This window comes from Falco naumanni, chromosome 3 (assembly GCF_017639655.2).
Source record: "Falco naumanni isolate bFalNau1 chromosome 3, bFalNau1.pat, whole genome shotgun sequence".
NCBI classification, from domain to species: domain Eukaryota; kingdom Metazoa; phylum Chordata; class Aves; order Falconiformes; family Falconidae; genus Falco; species Falco naumanni.
Genome location: NC_054056.1, coordinates 3,804,849 through 3,822,828, shown reverse-complemented (window position 1 = coordinate 3,822,828; position 17,980 = coordinate 3,804,849). Strand labels below are relative to the sequence as shown.

Sequence of the window (17,980 nt, the reverse complement as noted above, 5' to 3'; positions counted from 1 at the left end):
ATGCATAACAACTGAGAGAATGGGGTCACTGTGTAAAGCTCAAGTATGAGGAGGAGGAAAGAACAGGCTGGGTGGAAATGCTGTAGTACTGCAGGGGAGAGAGAAAGCTGAGATCTTGAGTCAGCCCTAAATGCTGTGGGGTTCTGGAAAAATCAAACATTTGTAAAGTTTTAGTGCATGATTTCACACGCCACTTGTGCTGCCCTGGAGCTCTCAGCAGTGTCCCTTGGCTGCTCTCCACATCCTGCTCTGCAGGGTGGTGGCTCAGACCAGTCACAGCCCTACCTGGAACTAAGATTTGAATACAAGGGAGAGAAATTCAGCCAGGTTTCCAGAACAAGAACATAACTACAGAGACAGGCATCAGGCTTCAACTGTGCCAAATCCTAGAAACATGGTAAAATGCATTTAAGGAACAGTTTCACAAAGCAGAATTCTATTTCACCATCATGAGTGCACAGGCTTTTTTTGTATGATAAGGCTCAAAAAACTATTTGCAGGTTTAAAAATGCAAACATAATTTAACAATTCAAATGTGCCAATTTCTCTATAACATCTAGATTTACTAGCTTAACACTGCACGTGTTTGGAGCAGAGACCAAACTGGCTTCATTCAACCAATGCCAATATAAGCTTTTGTGGATTTGAGAAACTGTAGCAGTCTTCAAAAACAGAAGAAAAAAAGTTGGCATTTAAGATGCCAACTCAAGCAAGCTGGTTGATGTGAAAGTACACTGGAAACTCAATGCGTGAGTCTATAAAATAACATATTAACTGCCTCAATTCAGCATTCAAAGGAAAACATTTTATTTTGGGGATCTAAAAAAAAGTACTTTTACAGGTAACAGTTTTCAACTCCCAGACGCTTCCCACTGACATCACATCTCACCTTTCCTTCTCATCTGGCAACCACGCTCTGTGATTATACAAGAGAAGCGTGATCATGACCTCCACCTCCCCTCAGCTTCCCAAAGACAGTTTATCCCAGCTAGGAAGAAGGGGGAAAGCCTTCCACCCCCAAAAAAACAAACAAAACCCCCAACCCTTGGCCTTGCCTTGTTGACAGGAGGCTGAAAACAGGCAGCCAGAAAGGTATTCTATCACTTAAGCAGTTTTAAGTCAAAGTCTACATAAAGCCAGATGGAGCAGGAGAGTGACAGCTGTCCAAGGCAGCCCCATTTCAGCCCCGGCAATCATACTTACCTGTAGCAAGCCAACACCGTCTGCGTCGCTTGATCTGTTCACATTATTGCTTTTAGGAGGAAACGGGCTTTTGGTTTTCTGCTCTCTTGGATTTTGTCCGTTTTTCAGAGAGTCTTTCTTTTGATTTGGATGGCCTTCGGGAACAGGCCTGTCTGCCACCAAGTGCCTCAGTACTTCATCGTTTAAGCGCTCTGCTTCACTTCGGCTGCTTCTAGACTTGCTGTTTGATGCTCTGGCTGCAGCCTCACGACCGGGGCTCGCTGCTGTATCCCTTTTCAGGAGTTCCACGCTGTTACCTGCCAAGCTCCACTTCTGGAATGACCTCCGCAGCCTCTTTTTCCTCTGAACAGGGATGCCCCAGTCCAACCACTTATGAAAACAGGTCTTCATGTCACCTTCCATTTGAAACTTTAAGTGCTCTGTGCTTTTCGATTTCTTTAAAAATACCAAAACAGAGTCAGAAAAGCCAGTCCTGTTTGCCTGACACATGCCAGGCATAGTGCAGTTCACCTGGATGCACATGTTTTCTAAGAACCAAAAGGCATCACAGGTGGGGCTCTGGCAGCAAGCAGTCTGACAGGACTGTACAGTATGATATCCTTCCAGAAGCTGTAAATTGTGATCTTCCCACGATCTCAAACGGCTACCAAACAGGATCTTCCCCGGCTCACATTTAGATCTGTTCCAGTTTGCATCTGGGAAAGAGGAGGCAAGACAAATAAAGCAACTCTCAATCCTTTAAAGCAGTGGACAACAGATCCTCATCACTATTGTGAAGATGAATTTAGGGCACAGGATTAATGCAGGGGAGAGGGCACAGGACAATGAAATGGAGACCTCTCAGAATCTATACCTGGCCTCAGTATCCAGTACTTACACAAGACTTCAAGCAACAATCTGCACCTCCTACCAAAGGGACCACAACCCTTTTTAGTAACTGAGCTAAAGCCATGTACCACAAAAGAAGTGAAAAGAGAATGTTCCTGTTTCAGAGAAGACTAAGGCACAGGCTGCCCAGTGAGGCTGAGGTTACGCAGCAGGTTAAGAGCCAGAAATCAAACCCAGGAATCCAGAGTAATTTCTTAATCTAACCAGTAACCACCACTGCCTCTCTGCCCATAGTCTGCTTTGAAGGAGAACTCTGGAAACAGTGACACTGGCTTGGTTCATAGTACAAAGGCATTTTTTTCCTCTTCCAAGCTGATGTTTGAGGTTGCTCCGCTTGAGAAGTTGTTACACCTTCTAGAACAGGGGACTGCAAGGCCTGTCCTTGCCACCCGCTCCACTGTAGTGCTTTCTATAACAGAAATCGTGTCAAGCTCTTTTTGTAAAGAGTTAAATTACTTCAGATCTCAGATGAGCAGTAAAGCAATAACTGCTTTGCATATTGATTTTTTTTTTCTTAGCATGAAAAATTAAGAGTGCTTGCAGGGATCAATGGATTAAAGGCTTCCAAAATTCAGAGCTCTGCAGATTAAGGATTCCCTAAAAATAGACTAATGACCTATGGGACTGTTACACTGTGCTGTGTTCAGCATCCAAGGGATAATAGGTCACTGGAAGATTACTTTACGAGCTATGTCACTGGCCTCCGAGTAGTGCAGCTGAAGAATGTGCTCTAGATCTGGCTCCCTGCCTGTCAAGAACAGGGTTTTTGAACACAACACAAATGGGAAACTTTTTCTCCATTAAAATAGCCTGAATTTAAACTATTATACCCTGCTCCCCCTTTCTTGACAGCACATAAAGAAAAGTTCAGTAATATATTACTGTTCCAGTAACTCTGTATGAATACCGGCTTCATGTTGCTTTATATCAATGTTTACTGCAGTGGTAACTAGACAAATTAATAAGCATGGATGCAGAGGCTACTGATCCATCTGTCTCCCCTGATAAGACTTCCCACCCCACTTCTCCTTGTCACTTCCAAGTGACAAACACGTTAAAGATTGAGTATGTTGAGGCACAGGGGAAAGACCACAGATCTCCATGTCTCACCCACCAAATAAACGTGATTTGGTGATGCCCCTGCAGTGTGTTTTAGGATTCTTGGAAGAAATGATGCAAGGTCCCTACTGTCCGGCACAACTCCACCTGCCCTGCTGAGCCACAGCAGGCTTACATAGCAGGAAGCTTTCCAAGCATCAACCACAACACAGACAGAAGCGCAGAGGGGGATGTATTTTTCTGATCAAGTCTGGAGCACACAAGCAGTGGTCAACCTCAGCCTCCTCAAGCACCAACCCTGGAAAACTCTGTGAGGCTAGAACAGTACAGACAGGTGCCAGTGTCTTCTACTCCGGCTGGTTTAGGCTACTTGAAGCATTTGACTTTAGGACTTTAAACTACAGCCACAAAACCACTTTACCTCACGCTACTGAGATGGCAAAGAACTCTGACTCTATGAATCACAACTAATACCCAAAGTTAGTGACACAAAAGTGCTATGACATTGTCCTTCCTCCTGCACCATCCCCCAGGTGCAGGAGGAAGTGGAAAGTCATAGCACTTCTATAACCTTGCATGAAACTGGATAATCTTGTATGGCCAAAGAAAGCAAGCGGAGAAGATGAAGGACATCTTTTGTTATAATTCAGTTATCCCAAACACCACAGTAGGTGTAACAGCTTTTGTACTCCTGATCGTTAAAGGTATCTACATACAATGATTTTCTCACCCAGAATGGATTAGACACTTGTTTAAGATCAAGGACAGTGGCCGCATTCAAGTACCTTTTGGGTGGAATCTCTTGCTACAAGAATTTAAAACCAAAAAGGGAACTCACAGCACCACTTTGAGATATTGGAAAACAAGAAGCAAAAGTGTTATTTACAGCTTATTTTAAAGCCAGCTCAGCAAAGGCAGTTTGAAGACAAGACTCCAGAAAGGTAGCATCAGCTGCAACAGAATGCACTCAAGATCTGCGACCAAATTGGGGGACCAGTTCTCCCTGTGGGTGTCTGAACCCACAGCTGTGCAGAACGTGGAGAAGCTCTTCACTCAAGTGAGGCCCAACTGCAATGTGTAAATGAAACTCCGCATATTCAACAGAGAGAAGTTGACATCAGCACCTTTCAAATCATCACCACCCTTGTCACACTTCATCAACACACAGCACTTCCTTCGAGAGCAAGCAGACGGGCAGCCTGTCTGCCCGAGGCAACAACTGACCTCATTACACACCGAAGTGCTTGGACTGACAGTCACCCTGGCACAACAGCGTGCACAGGCAGGGACAAGCACCTGGCACTAGCCTGATGGGCCTGAATTAGGACAGGGTGGGGGGTTACACAGAAAAGGTGTGTGTATGTACACACACTCCAGACTTTGAGAAACAAGGAAAAAATGGAAGAATTACACTGTCGCTGTCAATTTCATGAGGATCTTACCCATTCAGACTCAGTCCAGCCTAAAAAATTCACTTTCTATCAAAGATTAAGCATATCCTGCGCAAAAGGGAAATGTGCTGCTTCCCACATCCCCAAAACCCCTCCTCCTTGACCAGTGCTGATCCATCTCTTCTCAGATGCCAGCCCTGGCTCACACATAACACTCAAATTAAGGCTTGATACAGAACTCTGTGAAATTCAGCAGCAGCTTTCTAGTAACAGGCTTAGAACCAGGGCACAAACAGAATCGTAGAATTGTTTAGGATGGAAAAGACCTGTAAGATCATCAAGTCCAACCACTAACCTAGTACTGCCAAGTCCACCACAACAAAAGTGTTCCCAGTGAAGGTATTCCTTGTTGAAATTTATCACTAGATAACAAGTATTATATCTATTCACACTAAATGTAAAACCTGAATCCCCATAAGCACCTCCTAGGTATGTCAGAGCCATGACACAACACTACCATGCTGAGAGCATTCTGCTTCTCTTTTAATCTACTGCTAAATCAAGACTCAGAGATTTGAATTATACTTTGGCCAGATTCTGTTTCCAGAACTCTGTTAATGGCCACATAGGACTTGTTTGAAATTAGCCAATGTTGTTTCTGAATTGCTGTACATTGATTGCTTAAAACTCAGTTAACTTCAGGAACAATAGAAGCAAACAGGCAACTCTCACTCAACATGCCAGCCCAGAATTCTAAGTGTGTTTTTTCCACAGAACCATACTGACTTTCACCTAAGCAGGTCCCACGGTCTTTGGTGGGCATCACACATTCAGACAACTCCAAGTGCCACGGTAGAAAGCAGAGCTCCTCAGTCTACACTTGCATTTCATCTCTAGAACGATGAAAGATTTTCTGCCAGGAAAATACACCCAGCCTAGTCACAAAACACTTCCTTCCCTAAACTCCTGCAGGAACACACTACAGGTCAGACAAATCATTGTGATGAGAAGCTGCACATTGCTATTTGCAGGCTTCCAGATGGAGACCTCCACAGAATCTGGTGCAGCACCTGCAGTAAGTGAACACGGCCCTGCACTAAATGAGAAAAGGCAGCTGTGAGTACAAGCAGAGTTATAACTCCTGCTTATTTACTGCCTGTTCGCTCCCTTCCAGTTCCATGTGCTGGACCCTGTGCAACCACATACAGCAGTCTCACATGGGAACTTGTAGGCTGCGTTGGACCAGTAGACCAGTAAATCTGGTCACTGGCAGCACCAATGCCAACAGCTTCAGAGCTAAGCACGAGAAACCTGTCAGCAGCAACATCCCTGAGAATGAGCTCCCTCCCAAGCCCCAGCTGCCTACTCAGCCTAGCACAACACAAATCACAAGACATCTGCACAGTGGGTATGCTTAGTCACTTCTTAATATTGTTTTTGTCTTTTTTTTAAATCCCTAGTATACCAGTACAAAAAAATGATGCTCTTCCCATGAACTCAGGAGTTCCTTGTCCTGGCAATGCAGCTCACAGCTTTGCTGAACAGCAGGAGAATGGAACAGACAAGAACAGTTTCTATTAATAAATTCAGGTTCACAGACTTGTTCAGGCAGTTAATCCCTCCTGATATCAGATTAATGATTAAAGACTTGACTCTATAGACTTTTTAAATCTGTCACATGTAACCAATTATGTCAACATAGTCTTCTTACATAACCCCACATGATCACGCTAATTTCTAGGCAGCTGTAATTCCTCCTCAGTTTAACAAATTTTGTTGCTTAAGTGACACAAACAAGACCAGAACAAAAAAAACTCTACAATGGAAAAAGCATCCACATCAGGATAACTATGTCACGCATAATTATGCTTATTTCTGCGCATGCATCAGCCTTCATGGTTTTAACTCCCCCAAGCAGCCCTCAAGCACAACAGCACTGTCCGGAACACCCTCTAAGAGCGACACAGTATTTGCAGCTCCAGCTGTAGACTTCTAAGGTATTACTAAAAACAGGGAACACCACACAAGAAGCACAATTCTATAAGGAAACACACAATCCACATGACACACCATCTAAACACATAGTGCTGAGAACCCTTTGGTAGGACCAGGAATACAAGTATTTCTTTCCAGGTTCTAAATTAGCTCATTAAGGTCAAACAGCTCATTAGCATAATCAAATCTGTCACTCAGTAAGTGTTCAGAAAGGCCTGGTGAAACAATAGAAATGCTGCAGCAGCCTAGAGAACACATCCACGTAACAAAGAAACAAACCAAAACAACCCACTTTTCAAATCTTGCTACCATTAAAGCATAGCAACCTCCCAGCAAACAGAAAGCTGCTGGCAGCTGCCACATGGGTTGATATATACTGAGGTCACCACTGCCTCAAACCTGTAATTCACTGCAACTTGAACAAAGAGGGACTAAAAAGGCACATAAACTTTCTTAACTAGATCTGGTAAATGCTACATGCATGCATGGAAAAAATACCACCTCCTGGTGAAGATGTGGCCTCAAAACACTCACAGGAACTTAACAAGTCTCTCAAAAGTCAGAATCTGAACTCTAAAAGAAAAAACACATGCAATCCATTAGGTGAAAATTTCCATACAAGCCACTAACTTGGTTATTTACTTGAGCGGGAGGTTGGTTACTCAAGTTTGAACAGGAAATAAGAAACCAAACATAACAGTTGCCTGCAGGCAAATACGGATTATTGACATACTGCGTCTGGGGAGACTGTTAAACATTTGAGTGCTAAAACCAACATTCCTGCCTTCCCAACGTGCTTTGTGTATTCCTTAGATGAAATTGTTTTCCACATTATCACTTATTCCTTCTGAAAAAAAAGATTCTCAGCTCAGAGAAAGCCTTTTTATGAGATACAGGCAAGTGTCTGAAAGCTAGCACCGCATGTGACAACGCACAGCAGTAGCTGTCGGACAGACACCCTGCTTTTGACCACTCGGTTACTCAAAATAGCAGCTGGTTATCGGAGCAATTCAGTAGTGTAAGAAAGGACCCCCTCATACCCCACATCCCTCCCACCCTTCTGACACCTCATTTAGTAACTATTAAGGGTGAGGGGTTGTTTTTTAAACCAGCTACAATGTCTAGCAGCAAATAATTTCACTTCCCTCTCAGAATATTTTAAACAAGTGAGAAGGAAAAATATCATTAAAAAAATACAGACACAGTCCCAGAGAGAACAGAAGAATCACCTGCTGAGGAGCACAAGGCATACAGGCAAGCACACAGGTAGAACAGCTGCAGACTTCTCAGCTCCCTTGCAGGTTTTCCCAGGTAGTATCGTGACAGAAATCGGGCGCTAATGCTGAACTTGGCTTCCAACCTCTTCTCCATGGCCTTTGTGGGCAGCAGCAGGGTTCTAGAAATGTATAAGATATGAAACACAAAACATCCACTGGCAATCGCTACGTTCTTGCACATATCCAGTTGACACTATGAAGAACATGGCACATTTGTGGAGGAAAAGGAACATCTTATCTGCCTGCTGTGACTTAGTCCACTGCTGCTAAGTAACTATCAACACGTTACTAAAATGAAATCTGGAGTATCAACGTTTCCAGTGCTGAAGCGCAGCAGGTCACCACAACAGCCATTCCCATCACCCCTGCGATTTTGTCCTCCAGACCCCACCACTTTCAGCGGCAAAATATCTAACATAACAGACTACCACATTCCAAAGACATTTGGAAATTTGTTTCAACTATCCCGCAGGGAATGGCCACCTAGCCAGCATCCCAAGCATAACAAAGGCACAGCTAAACCCCACACATCTGCCTGGCGATGTCATCGCTTGCAAGTTGGTGCTGGCTGGTACCAGCCAGAAACAAAGAGAAACAAGCACACAGCAAAGCTGGTCAAAGAACTGTTTCACCCCGTATTTCGCTCTGCAGGGCAGAGATCACAAAAGCAGTGATGCTCCATCTCAGCCCTTCTAAGGCCAAAGGCTTTTACAGCCTTATATGTTAGTGAAATACAGTTTAGCTCTAGGTGATGTGATATGAAAACATTAATTACTCCACCAGTAGTAAAGATTACTTGTTTTTATAAAGAGTAATGAAGCACCGTTAGGCACAAGGAGTTAAATCTACCCTTTCTGAAGAATCAGAAGGGAATATAGTTACAGACCAGACTACCAGGGCGCTGCTTGAACACCTACCCTCTGTTAAATCCCGAGGGAATTTCCCGCGGCCGCCCATGCAGCACCCCACGGGGCGGACACAGGAGGAAAAGCCTCCCGAAGGGAGATGCCAAAGGGCGGCTGCTCAGCCAACAGGTCCTTAAGGAAACTTCCCCCACCTCTGGGCCGGGTCCCCCCGCCGCCACCGGGGCTGCCCACGGGGGCCAGGGCGGCTCGGCCCACGACGCCGCCGTGACTCGGGGCCAGGCCGCAGGCGCCGGCCGGGCGGGCTCACCCTGCAGCGGGCCCGGCCGGCGGGGACGCGCCCAGGCCGGAGGCCCCGCAGCCCCTCAGGGCCCCGGGGGCGGGACAGGGCCCCGGGCGCGGGACAGGGCCCCGGGCGGGAGGAGGAGGGAGCGTCCCGGGCCGCCGGCGGGTACGTACCAGGGGTGCATGGCGAGGCGAGCTCGGCGGCTCCTCGGCGGCCTCAGGCGGGCGGCGGGGCCAGGCCGGGCCTCCAGCGCGGCGGGCCCCGGGGCAGCGCAGCCTCCTGCCCCGCGGCCATGGCGGCGGCACCTCGGCAGCGGCGGGCACCCGCTCACCCCTCACCCGGAAGCTGAACCGCCGCCTCCCGGAACCGGGGCTCTGCGGGCGCTGCCTGGTCGGAGCCGGGGCTCCAGAGCCGGCTGTCCCGCCTCACGTCAGCCCAGCGGGGGGCGGGGCGGGGCCGCCCTCCCGCAGCCCGCGGGCGGAGGAAGCCGCGCAGCCACAGGTCATTTGCCCACAGGCCGCGCGGAGGCGGGGCTTCGGGGGCTGCCCAACAAGGCGGCAGGCGATTGGTCGGTGGCGTGGCAGCGGTGCCTGGATTGGCTGCGAGGCTGCACGAGCGGTACCTTGATGAGGTAAAAGGGACGGGAGACCGCGGCTGGTGGTGTGTTTGCTGTCTGCTCCCCAGCTCCCCTGGCTGGCCATGGCCTCGGACTGCGGAGACAGAAGTGCGACGCTGAAGAGGTGCCTCGGTGTGCTCAGAGACGCGAGGAATGACAGCGAGCAGTTCGCAGCCCTGCTGCTGGTAGGGAACCACCGCCGGGCCACGCCGTGGCCGCCGTCGCCTCGGGAACGGGCCGGGAGGGGAACCCTGCCGCTGGCAACGCGGGTGCCCGAGCGGTGCTTGCCGCTGTGCTGGCGGGCCTCGGGGGCTTCAGGGCCTTGGAGGCCTCGAGACAGGGGGCTTTGGGCCTCGGGGGCTTCAGGGCCTTGGGGTGCCCATCAGCAAAATGGAGTGTGCCTGGCCTTGGTGTGAGTGTGCAGAGGGTTAGGCAGCATCACCACACTCTTGAAACACTCAGGTAAACCTTTGGATTAGCACTCAGGCCAAATGCCCAGCTCAGTTTGTACGCCTCTGTACTAATCTTGTTTTGGCTTCCTATTTACCTGTTCAGTCCTGTTCAATTTAGCAAAGCCTCTTGCTGTGCGCTCACCCCTTGTTTGCCTTCCAGGTGACCAAAGCGGTCAGAGCCGGAGAAGTAGATGCTAAGACCCGTCGCCAGATCTTTGATGCAATTGGATTCACGTTTCCAAATCGGCTGCTCATCTCGGGGCGCCCCCCGGCAGGCTGCCCTGAGCACACCTTCCGAGCACTGGGCCTCACTCTCTTGGCATGTTTCTGCACTGATCCAGAGTTAGCTGGTCACTCCCAGATCCTGAACAAAATCCCAACCTTCAATGACATCCTGGTGTCCCCCTGCAATCCGGACAGCACATCCATGATCGATGATGTATACCAGTGCCTGAGTGCTGTCATGGCCACTACCAGGGGCCCCAGGGAGCTGGTGAGCAAAGGGACAGTGCCTGTCCTGTGCCAGGCCTACATGAATTGCAGTTATGGCTCTGACCGTGCTTTGGCACTGCTCTTGGGGCTGTTGGCTGTAGCAGAGGCAAAGTGCTGGCAGAGAGACGCTCCACACCTCCTGACTGTGCTGAGCAAGCTGTCTGATGATTTTCTCAAGGCTGAAGACTTGACCAAATTTGAGTTGTGTGAGGTTCTGCCTCACTTCATCCCCCTGTCGCCACCGCTCACACAGGACTCGCAGGGCTCTGAGTGCCTCCATAGACTTTACAAAGGGTTGGCTAACATCTTGGGCAGTAAACTCAGCCAGTCACAGCGGGACCCTGCTCTGAAGCTTGCTGCCTGCCTTGTGCAGGCCTGTGGGTCAGAGTGGATCCCAGAAGGGAGTGCTGGAAGCAAGTTCCTGGCCTTGCTGGTGAACTTGGCTTGTGTGGAGGTTCGCCTGACCCTAGAGGAGCCAGAGCCCTTGGAGGTGGAGGGTAAGAAAGAAGTGGTAACAGCCTGCTATGTCCTTATTGAGATGGGGATCCAGGAGTGCTTGAGAGAAGAGAAACCGCTGCTAGAAGAGGTGCAGAAAATGCAACTCATGAGGATCATGGAGGAGGCATTTGGAGCTGTAATATTCTATTTGAGACAGGTAATGCAGGGCTTTCAAGTGAAGAGCATGTTTTCATGGGTTTCTCTGGGGGGCTTTGATAGCTTTTCACCAGGACGCTTAATGGGGACTCAGCAGCTCATGGCTGTAGCTGTGTAGAGCAAGATGTGCATCTTTGCCCACTGTGGTTTTTGTACCTGCAGTAGCTTGATAGGAAAACAGCCCTAATGTGTCATTTTCTGTCTGCTTCCTTCTTCATGTAGGTTAAACAGGAGAAGCTACAAGATCCTTTCATATTTGCTTCTGTTCGAATCCTTGGAGCGTGGATGGCAGAAGAGACATCATCCCTCAAGCAGGAAATCTGTGAGCTCTTGCCTTTCCTTGTTCATTATGCCAAGAAGCTTTTCAAAGAGGGCAGCCCAGCTGCGAGTCTCCCCCAGCCAGAGCTGGTCAGCACCAAGGGCTCTGGCTTACCCCAGGATGCTCTGAGGTGTGTATTTTAAGCGTAGAGTTGATGCATTTTAGCACAAACCTGCTCAAATCTTTTTCTGTTTTCCATTCTCCTTGAAGTGCCAGTTCCGTGGCGCGCTTTTTGCCTCCTGTTGGATGTAAATGCAGGGCTTAGCCCCATTCTACCTCATGTTCCCCATTTCCTTCCCTTTCCAGGTTTCTGCTGCCTGGCTTTTGCCATTTAACAGCAGAAGACAGGCCCCGGGACATCCTCATCTCGGAAGGGCTGCCAGCACTGCTGTGTGAGTACTTCCTCCATCAGTGGGCAATGCTGACCTCTGAGTCTGGGTCCCTGACTCCACTGACAAGCACTGAAATGAGTCTGCAGACTGCATGTGGGATTTTCCTTAACTTGGTTGTGACTGCACCAGACCTCATCAGGTAATCGAGCTGCAGGGGCTTGCTTTGAGATTGTCGGTGGGAGGAAAGAGGGTGCATTGTGAAACGAGCTTGCAGTATCTTTTAAAACACTGTGCTGAAAAAGGATTATCCCTTTTTCAACATCAATTACATTACTTTTTTGGGTGCTGCATTTAACCTTAACATTTTCAGGTGCTCCTGACTCTGCTCAGGGAATATGTCTCAGGGTTTGCTTTCTCTCTAGGCGAGACAAAACCTTTGCCTCCTTGATGGACACATTGCTAAAGTCCCTTCCACTTCTGCTGCCCCAGAAAGATCAACTTGTTCTAGCAGCGAATATTGCCACTCTGGGCCTGATGATGGCCAGAATCATTTCAAATTCAGCAGGTAAGAAGAGTTCCCATTGGCAAAGATGCACATTGCTCTGTGTGAGCAGAGACCAGGGTCTGGGTGGTTGGGATGGAGAAAGCTACTACGAGGGAAATAGGTCGAGTTTCTGTCATTGAAAAAGTGCTGAAATCAAAAACCTGGAGGGGCAAGGAATATGCCAAAAATTCAGCAGGCAGGTGCACTGGAATTAAGAGACTTTTAGGGCAGGAGGATGTTACTCTGATCTCCCCGAAAGCCCTGCTGCAGACGGACCCACCAAAGGATCCCTCCTTTGGCCGAGTGAGCTCTGTATCAAGTCATTAATTTCCTTTTTCTTCCAGTTCTTCAGGGGACGCAGTCTGCCAAGGAGTTTTTCGGAGCTGCCATTCGCTTCCTATCACAGGCCCATACCACCCAAGCAGACCCTGGTAGCGACGGCTTGGCCGCAGCCGTGTCACCTGCCTACACGGGCGCCTGGGCTGACATCTGTGAGCTCTGGTTCCTGGGGATGCAGGCCTTGGCCGGCTGTGTGCCACTCTTCCCCTGGCTGCCGCAAGCCATCCTCCAGGCGCGGTGGCTGGAAGGCCTCTCTGAGCTACTGACCCGTGTTGCTCCAGCCTCGGTGGATTTTGAACTCATCACCGCTTTCCAGGGTGTGTTGGTAGAGCTGGCCAGAGCCAGCAAGCCGTGCAGGGATGTCATCCTGTCACACCACGGCAGAGAGTGGGCCAACCTTTACGGTATGGCAGCTTTGGAACAGTGTCTGTCTGAGGAGTGAACAGCCAGAGCCACCCTGGTGTGGGAAATGAAGCCAAGCACCTGTACAAGAACTGTTCAGTGTTTCTCATGCACCTTTTGGTGCCATTAAAAAACATTTAAATGACCAAACTTTATAACATGAGGCAGAGTTCAGCAGTACTTGCACTGTGCACAACCTGATGTGCAGAGCTGTTGCTGCCTCAGAACATTTCAACATGCACCTGCTTGAGCTCTGTCAATATTTAAAACCAGCCTGTTTTCTTATTAAAGACGTTTTCTGTTGCGTTGTTTTTTAAATTGCTGCAGTGTTGGGATTTATTTCTGCCAGGGCCCTGAGAGGTTGCCTGCCTCTCCTGTTAACGTGCTTTCTCAATTTCATCACAGTAAGCCCTTCACGATGTCACCTTATTTTGTCAGAGGCCTGCACGTGTTAGTGAAGTAACCCATTACTACATGTAGAAGCCTATAAAGGGCAGGAACAGGAAGAACTTAACTATTTACTGATAGCAGTGAGAGTAACTCTCCGTACCGTGGCACAGATGAGATGTGAAGACATACAGAGGCTCTTTTGCCGTGCTGTGGGATGCACCCGCCAGGCTCACACCCATGCCTGGTACCATCGTCCCAAATTCACGCCTAGAAAGCCTTCGCAGCACGGTCTGCTGTTGCCTGTGTTGTAAAGCACCTGCCCAAGGCACGGCCATGGCGGTTTGTGTTGGCTCAGCTCCCTCTCGCTGCAGAGATGAGATGTACAGCGGGACTTTTCCAGTTGCAGGGCGAGGGGTTCAACCTGCAAAGGCCTTGAAGCTCCCTGGAGCCTTGGGGGGTGGACTGTGAAAGCAGAAATGAGTGAATTCCACCTCGCTGCCCCCCTGCACGGACGAGTAGTTTGCTTTACGTAAGAGAAAGGCCACATGTACAATGCGAGTAAATCACTTGTTCCGCTTGCAGCCTGGGCCGCCGCCACTCAGGTACCCTGTGAGCCTGAGTGTGAAACCTCCCCAAAAGAGCAGCCGGGACGGGGTGGTGGTGCGGAGCCAGGCTGAGGGAGGATGACTGCGGCTGGAGCCCAGCTCCCGCCTGGCAGCCGCGGGTCCGGGAAGGATTTTCCACCAGGTGTCAGTCGTGGAGCTCTGTGGGAGCAGCAGCCGCCTCCCCGGGGACTGCCTCTGCTGCCAGGCCGAGGCACTCATCCTGGCTGCCCTCAGAACCCTTGCTGGGGGGGCTGTGGAATCGTCCGATTAAAAGAAAAACCGAGTGAGGAGCTGTACCAGCAGGATGGCTGAGTCGGGGTGTATTCCTGCTTTACACCAGTTTTATCTTGCTGCTTTATGAAAGCAAACGCCTTACACAACTGGAGAGGAGGCGTCTGCTGTTGCTCAGGAAAAGTATCTTTCTGATCTTTCCAGCTCAGCCCTGAAAAGTTAATGCAAGTTGGGGCAAAGGCAGGTGCTACCAGAAGAAAGCCGTGTGAGCCAAACATGCAAATGAGCCTCCTGGCCTTGGAAAAGAGCACAGCTCTGCTGGAGCGTGGGCTGGGAGAGTCTCCCCATCCTGCCAAGAACACCTCATCCCTACACCGCGGGGAAACATCAATGCCTTGGAAGAGTCAGAAACACATTTCAGGGTGTCAGAAAAAAAACCACTCAAGCCCTCAGATGCTTTACCTTCAACTATCCCTGGTCCTGTATGCTCTTCTGCCTCCGGTCAAAGGGTGTGGGCTTCCCATTAATGAAAGGTTATCATTAGCGCTAATGAGAGATAGGCGCCTGTATCAGCTCCTCTCTCCCCCAGCAGTGCACTGGGCTCGCTGCGGTTAGCCATGCTGGTTTGGCCGTTGCTCAGCCCCGCAGGCAGCGGTAGGAGCTCCCCCAGCACCCGACCGGAGATTCAGCATGGGCCTGCAGGACCCCATCCAAGACCAGAGCAGCCCTAGACCCGGAGGCCTTTGGCTGCTGGTCTTTAATTCCCAGGCAGGCTACCTGGGAGCAAACCAAGAGCCCAGGGAAGTCCTCCAGTTTTTCCTTCACCACATCCTGGGGCAGTGGGGTTTGGCCACCAACAGGTGCTTGCAGAGGAGCACCTGTCCCTCATTCTCACGCTCTTCAATGGAAAGTCACATTACCAAAGGTGTAGTAAGGACCCTCCATGCTTTGCCAGAGCTGGAGCCTCCCAGAGACCCTGATGGCTCATCATATGCTTGTTTCTTTGCATAACACCAAACACACTCCTCTTGGCTGCTCCTGAGCTGACAGAGGACAGGGTAAGACACTAGCCTTGCTCTGGAATGTTACCAGGCTGGGTACCAGGGGAGATGCATTGTGCAAATGCTGGGGCTCCTTGAGCAAAATCACTGCTCTCTTGTCCCAGGACACCACTTTCCAAACACGTTCTCGGACAGAGCACCCCTAAAAGGCTGGTTTCCCTCCCTGAGACACAGGGCTCTGACAACAGGGAGCACAGCATGCTCAGGAGGGGATAGCACCAGGGCTGGTGGAGGCCTCCTGCTATGTGGACATCTCCGTTGGCTCTGTTTGTGCCAGTCTGCAGGCCCCGGCACGCCCCGGGGCAGCTCAGCCCAGCGCAGGAGAGATGGTGCCCCAGCAGCCTGGCTAAGGCTTCAAAGTCCCCAGCCTTCCCAAGCTTTGCAAGCCCAGCCACATGCTCTGCTGCTGGCACTCAGCATCTGCAGGCATCGATCCTCTAGTGCCAGGAAGGTGAATGATGGCATCACGTAGCATCCCCTGTCTGCCACAGCGCTTTGAGATCCCAGCACAGAGTGGGACTGCAGCCAGCAACACCCAGAGCAAACTGTGCTCCAGGAACAACATGATCATTCACCGTGGCTTGGACAAGATGGATAAGGCCCCAGAGGAGCAGATGCACATTCTGTTTTGCTTTGACAGCTTAAATGCCATAATGCCATTGCAAACCTGACCATGGCATACATTATCTTACAGTGTTTATTCAGACCACCCCAAAAGCACTGGCAATAAAATTAAATATTTCATAAGATGTTATTTGGCTGCTGCGCTGCAGGAACCAAGCGCAGCCCCCTCCCACAAACCTCTTGCCGCAAGATGTAGCAGGAGTGGTGAGGGTGGGAGGCCTGAGCACCAAGGGGGGGGCTGCCCTGTTCCCTGCACACCCCTCGATGGGGTCCATGTCCTCCCCAAAGCCCTGCCTGGCTCTCCAGCCCCACAGCAAGGAGCTTTCTTCCCCACCTGGCTTCCTGGGAAGGGGGTGTGGGAAACGATAGGAGCAGCCCATGTTTCTCTGAGGTGTTTGCTGGTGGGAGCTGGGCTTCTGGAGAAGAACCAGTTCATCTTTGGCTGGCGCAGAGACCTGCGCTCACATACTTTCATTTCCATGCCCGTACTGCCCTGCTTAGCAGGTATTTTTGCTGCTGACCCCCAAAAGCAAAGGTTGCTGCCTCAAGCCCCTCACACGCTCCTGGAAGAGGCGGCACACACATTGATCTCCCTGGGAAGGAGCACTGGGACCTTTGTTACAAAACCAGTTTTTCAGAGATTTCTGGCTTGGGTGAAAACACAAGTGGTCCCTGGGGTGGAGACCTGTCCCAGACCAACAGCGAACGCCCCCCTGTAGCTGGGAGTGAGGGGGCAGATCTCGTGTTGGGGACCTTGGCATGTCATGGTAGCAAACATGAAGGGAGACATCCTTCATGTTTGGCATGTTTGGCAGAGCAAAAACATGTTTGGCAGAGCAAAACACCAGCACTGCTGGATGTGCACGTGGTCCTTAAACTGGGAGGCTGAAGAGTAGCAGAAAGCTGCCTCTGAGCACCCCGCATCTGCGTGACCCCCAGCAAATGCTCTGGCCGTGCTGACCCAGTAACAGAACCAGGCAGCTGCTGGGACAGTGTGTGTGCAGTGCCCAGTGTGACAGGCCTTGGCACTACCTGGGACCTCGGGGGACAGCAAGCTAAAGCGAGTAATTGCTCATTATCACCACTGGTGCTTAGTGGCCACCTCCTGCCCATGAGACACTCATGGGTTTGCTTTGCTCTCACCGGGCAGGTGAGAACACTCTTAGCAAAGCTGGACAGAGGGGACAGGGCAGGGGGGGATCCGGGCAGGTCTCAAGCATCTTGCAAGGACCCTTCAGGTGCTTGCAGGGCTCTGAGCGTGCTGCTGGCCAGGACCCCAGGGCTGGAAGGTGCTGCCTGTGCTCCCAGCGGAGGGTGCCAGGGTGGAGAAGCTGCGGGGAGCTGCCCCGAGCCTGGAGGAGAGAAGCGGCCAGAGCTCACCTTTGGCAGGGACACGCACAGCCCCCAGCACCAGCCACAGCCGCTCGCTCTTGTCTGCTGCGAGGTCCCTCGGCCCCTTCCTGGGCACCGGCTGGGCTGGGGGGGGTGAGCCCAGACTCGGGCTGCCTCGGCCCCTGCCCCAGCCCACCACATTGCCACCAGCCCAGCTTGCCCGGCCTGTTCGGTAGCAGTGGGGCAGCTTTGCCTTTTGTTTTTCCTTCCCTTTGTCTGTTAGCGTTGCAGGTTTCCTCAGCTCTCTCATTTTTTGGTGGAAAAAACAGCTTCCCTCTGAGCTGCCTCCAGGGAGCATCATCCCACTCGCCCCACAGTCCCAGGCCCGCTCCTGGCCCTTCCCGCCTGGATTTTGCACAGTTTCACCTCTTTCAGATGAATAAAGACTTGACATTATACGGACTAGACGAGCAAGGGATGTTAAGAATGAACTGGAACATAACTGCAAAATACAGCATGTCCAATCCAATTTTTCCTAGCAAATGAAATGGATCTGGTGGAAAATAAATACAGAACTTTCAGGAGCAGCGTCCTTGAACAGCATGTGAGGGGGATGAAGAGATTT

General features: G+C 50.4%; 2 protein-coding genes across 3 annotated transcripts in view; one reads left to right on the top strand and one right to left on the bottom strand.

Annotated features, from left to right (window-relative positions):
* The window catches only part of KIAA0319L (KIAA0319 like), a 34,265-nt gene extending 24,960 nt beyond the window's left edge, over window positions 1-9,305 (bottom strand). The window contains exons 1-3 of one of the 2 annotated variants that reach the window (XM_040585872.1): window positions 9,136-9,305; window positions 7,766-7,932; window positions 1,204-1,898 (exon numbers count right to left, since the gene is read on the bottom strand). In XM_040585872.1, coding sequence (XP_040441806.1) covers window positions 1,204-1,898; window positions 7,766-7,907 — 837 coding nt within the window. In that variant the 5' untranslated portion in view covers window positions 7,908-7,932; window positions 9,136-9,305. The remainder of the gene's footprint in view (window positions 1-1,203; window positions 1,899-7,765; window positions 7,933-9,135) is intronic. The other variant, XM_040585871.1, reaches the window with a different exon arrangement.
* Window positions 9,306-9,528: 223 nt separating this feature from the next.
* On the top strand, window positions 9,529-13,430 carry NCDN (neurochondrin). The gene is made up of 6 exons (XM_040585873.1): window positions 9,529-9,763; window positions 10,191-11,177; window positions 11,399-11,625; window positions 11,802-12,026; window positions 12,250-12,392; window positions 12,716-13,430. Exons 1-6 carry the CDS (start codon window positions 9,662-9,664, stop codon window positions 13,150-13,152), a joined length of 2,121 nt encoding a protein of 706 aa, XP_040441807.1. The 5' UTR covers window positions 9,529-9,661; the 3' UTR covers window positions 13,153-13,430.
* Window positions 13,431-17,980: the final 4,550 nt, after the last annotated feature.

Excerpts from the sequence above, each read along its gene's own strand:
- NCDN (XM_040585873.1), top strand. The coding sequence starts at position 9,662 with ATGGCCTCGGACTGCGGAGACAGAAGTGCGACGCTGAAGAGGTGCCTC. Across the intron at positions 12,027-12,249 it reads ACTGCACCAGACCTCATCAG|GCGAGACAAAACCTTTGCCT; the intron begins GTAATCGAGCTG and ends CTTTCTCTCTAG. Across the intron at positions 12,393-12,715 it reads AATCATTTCAAATTCAGCAG|TTCTTCAGGGGACGCAGTCT; the intron begins GTAAGAAGAGTT and ends TTTTTCTTCCAG.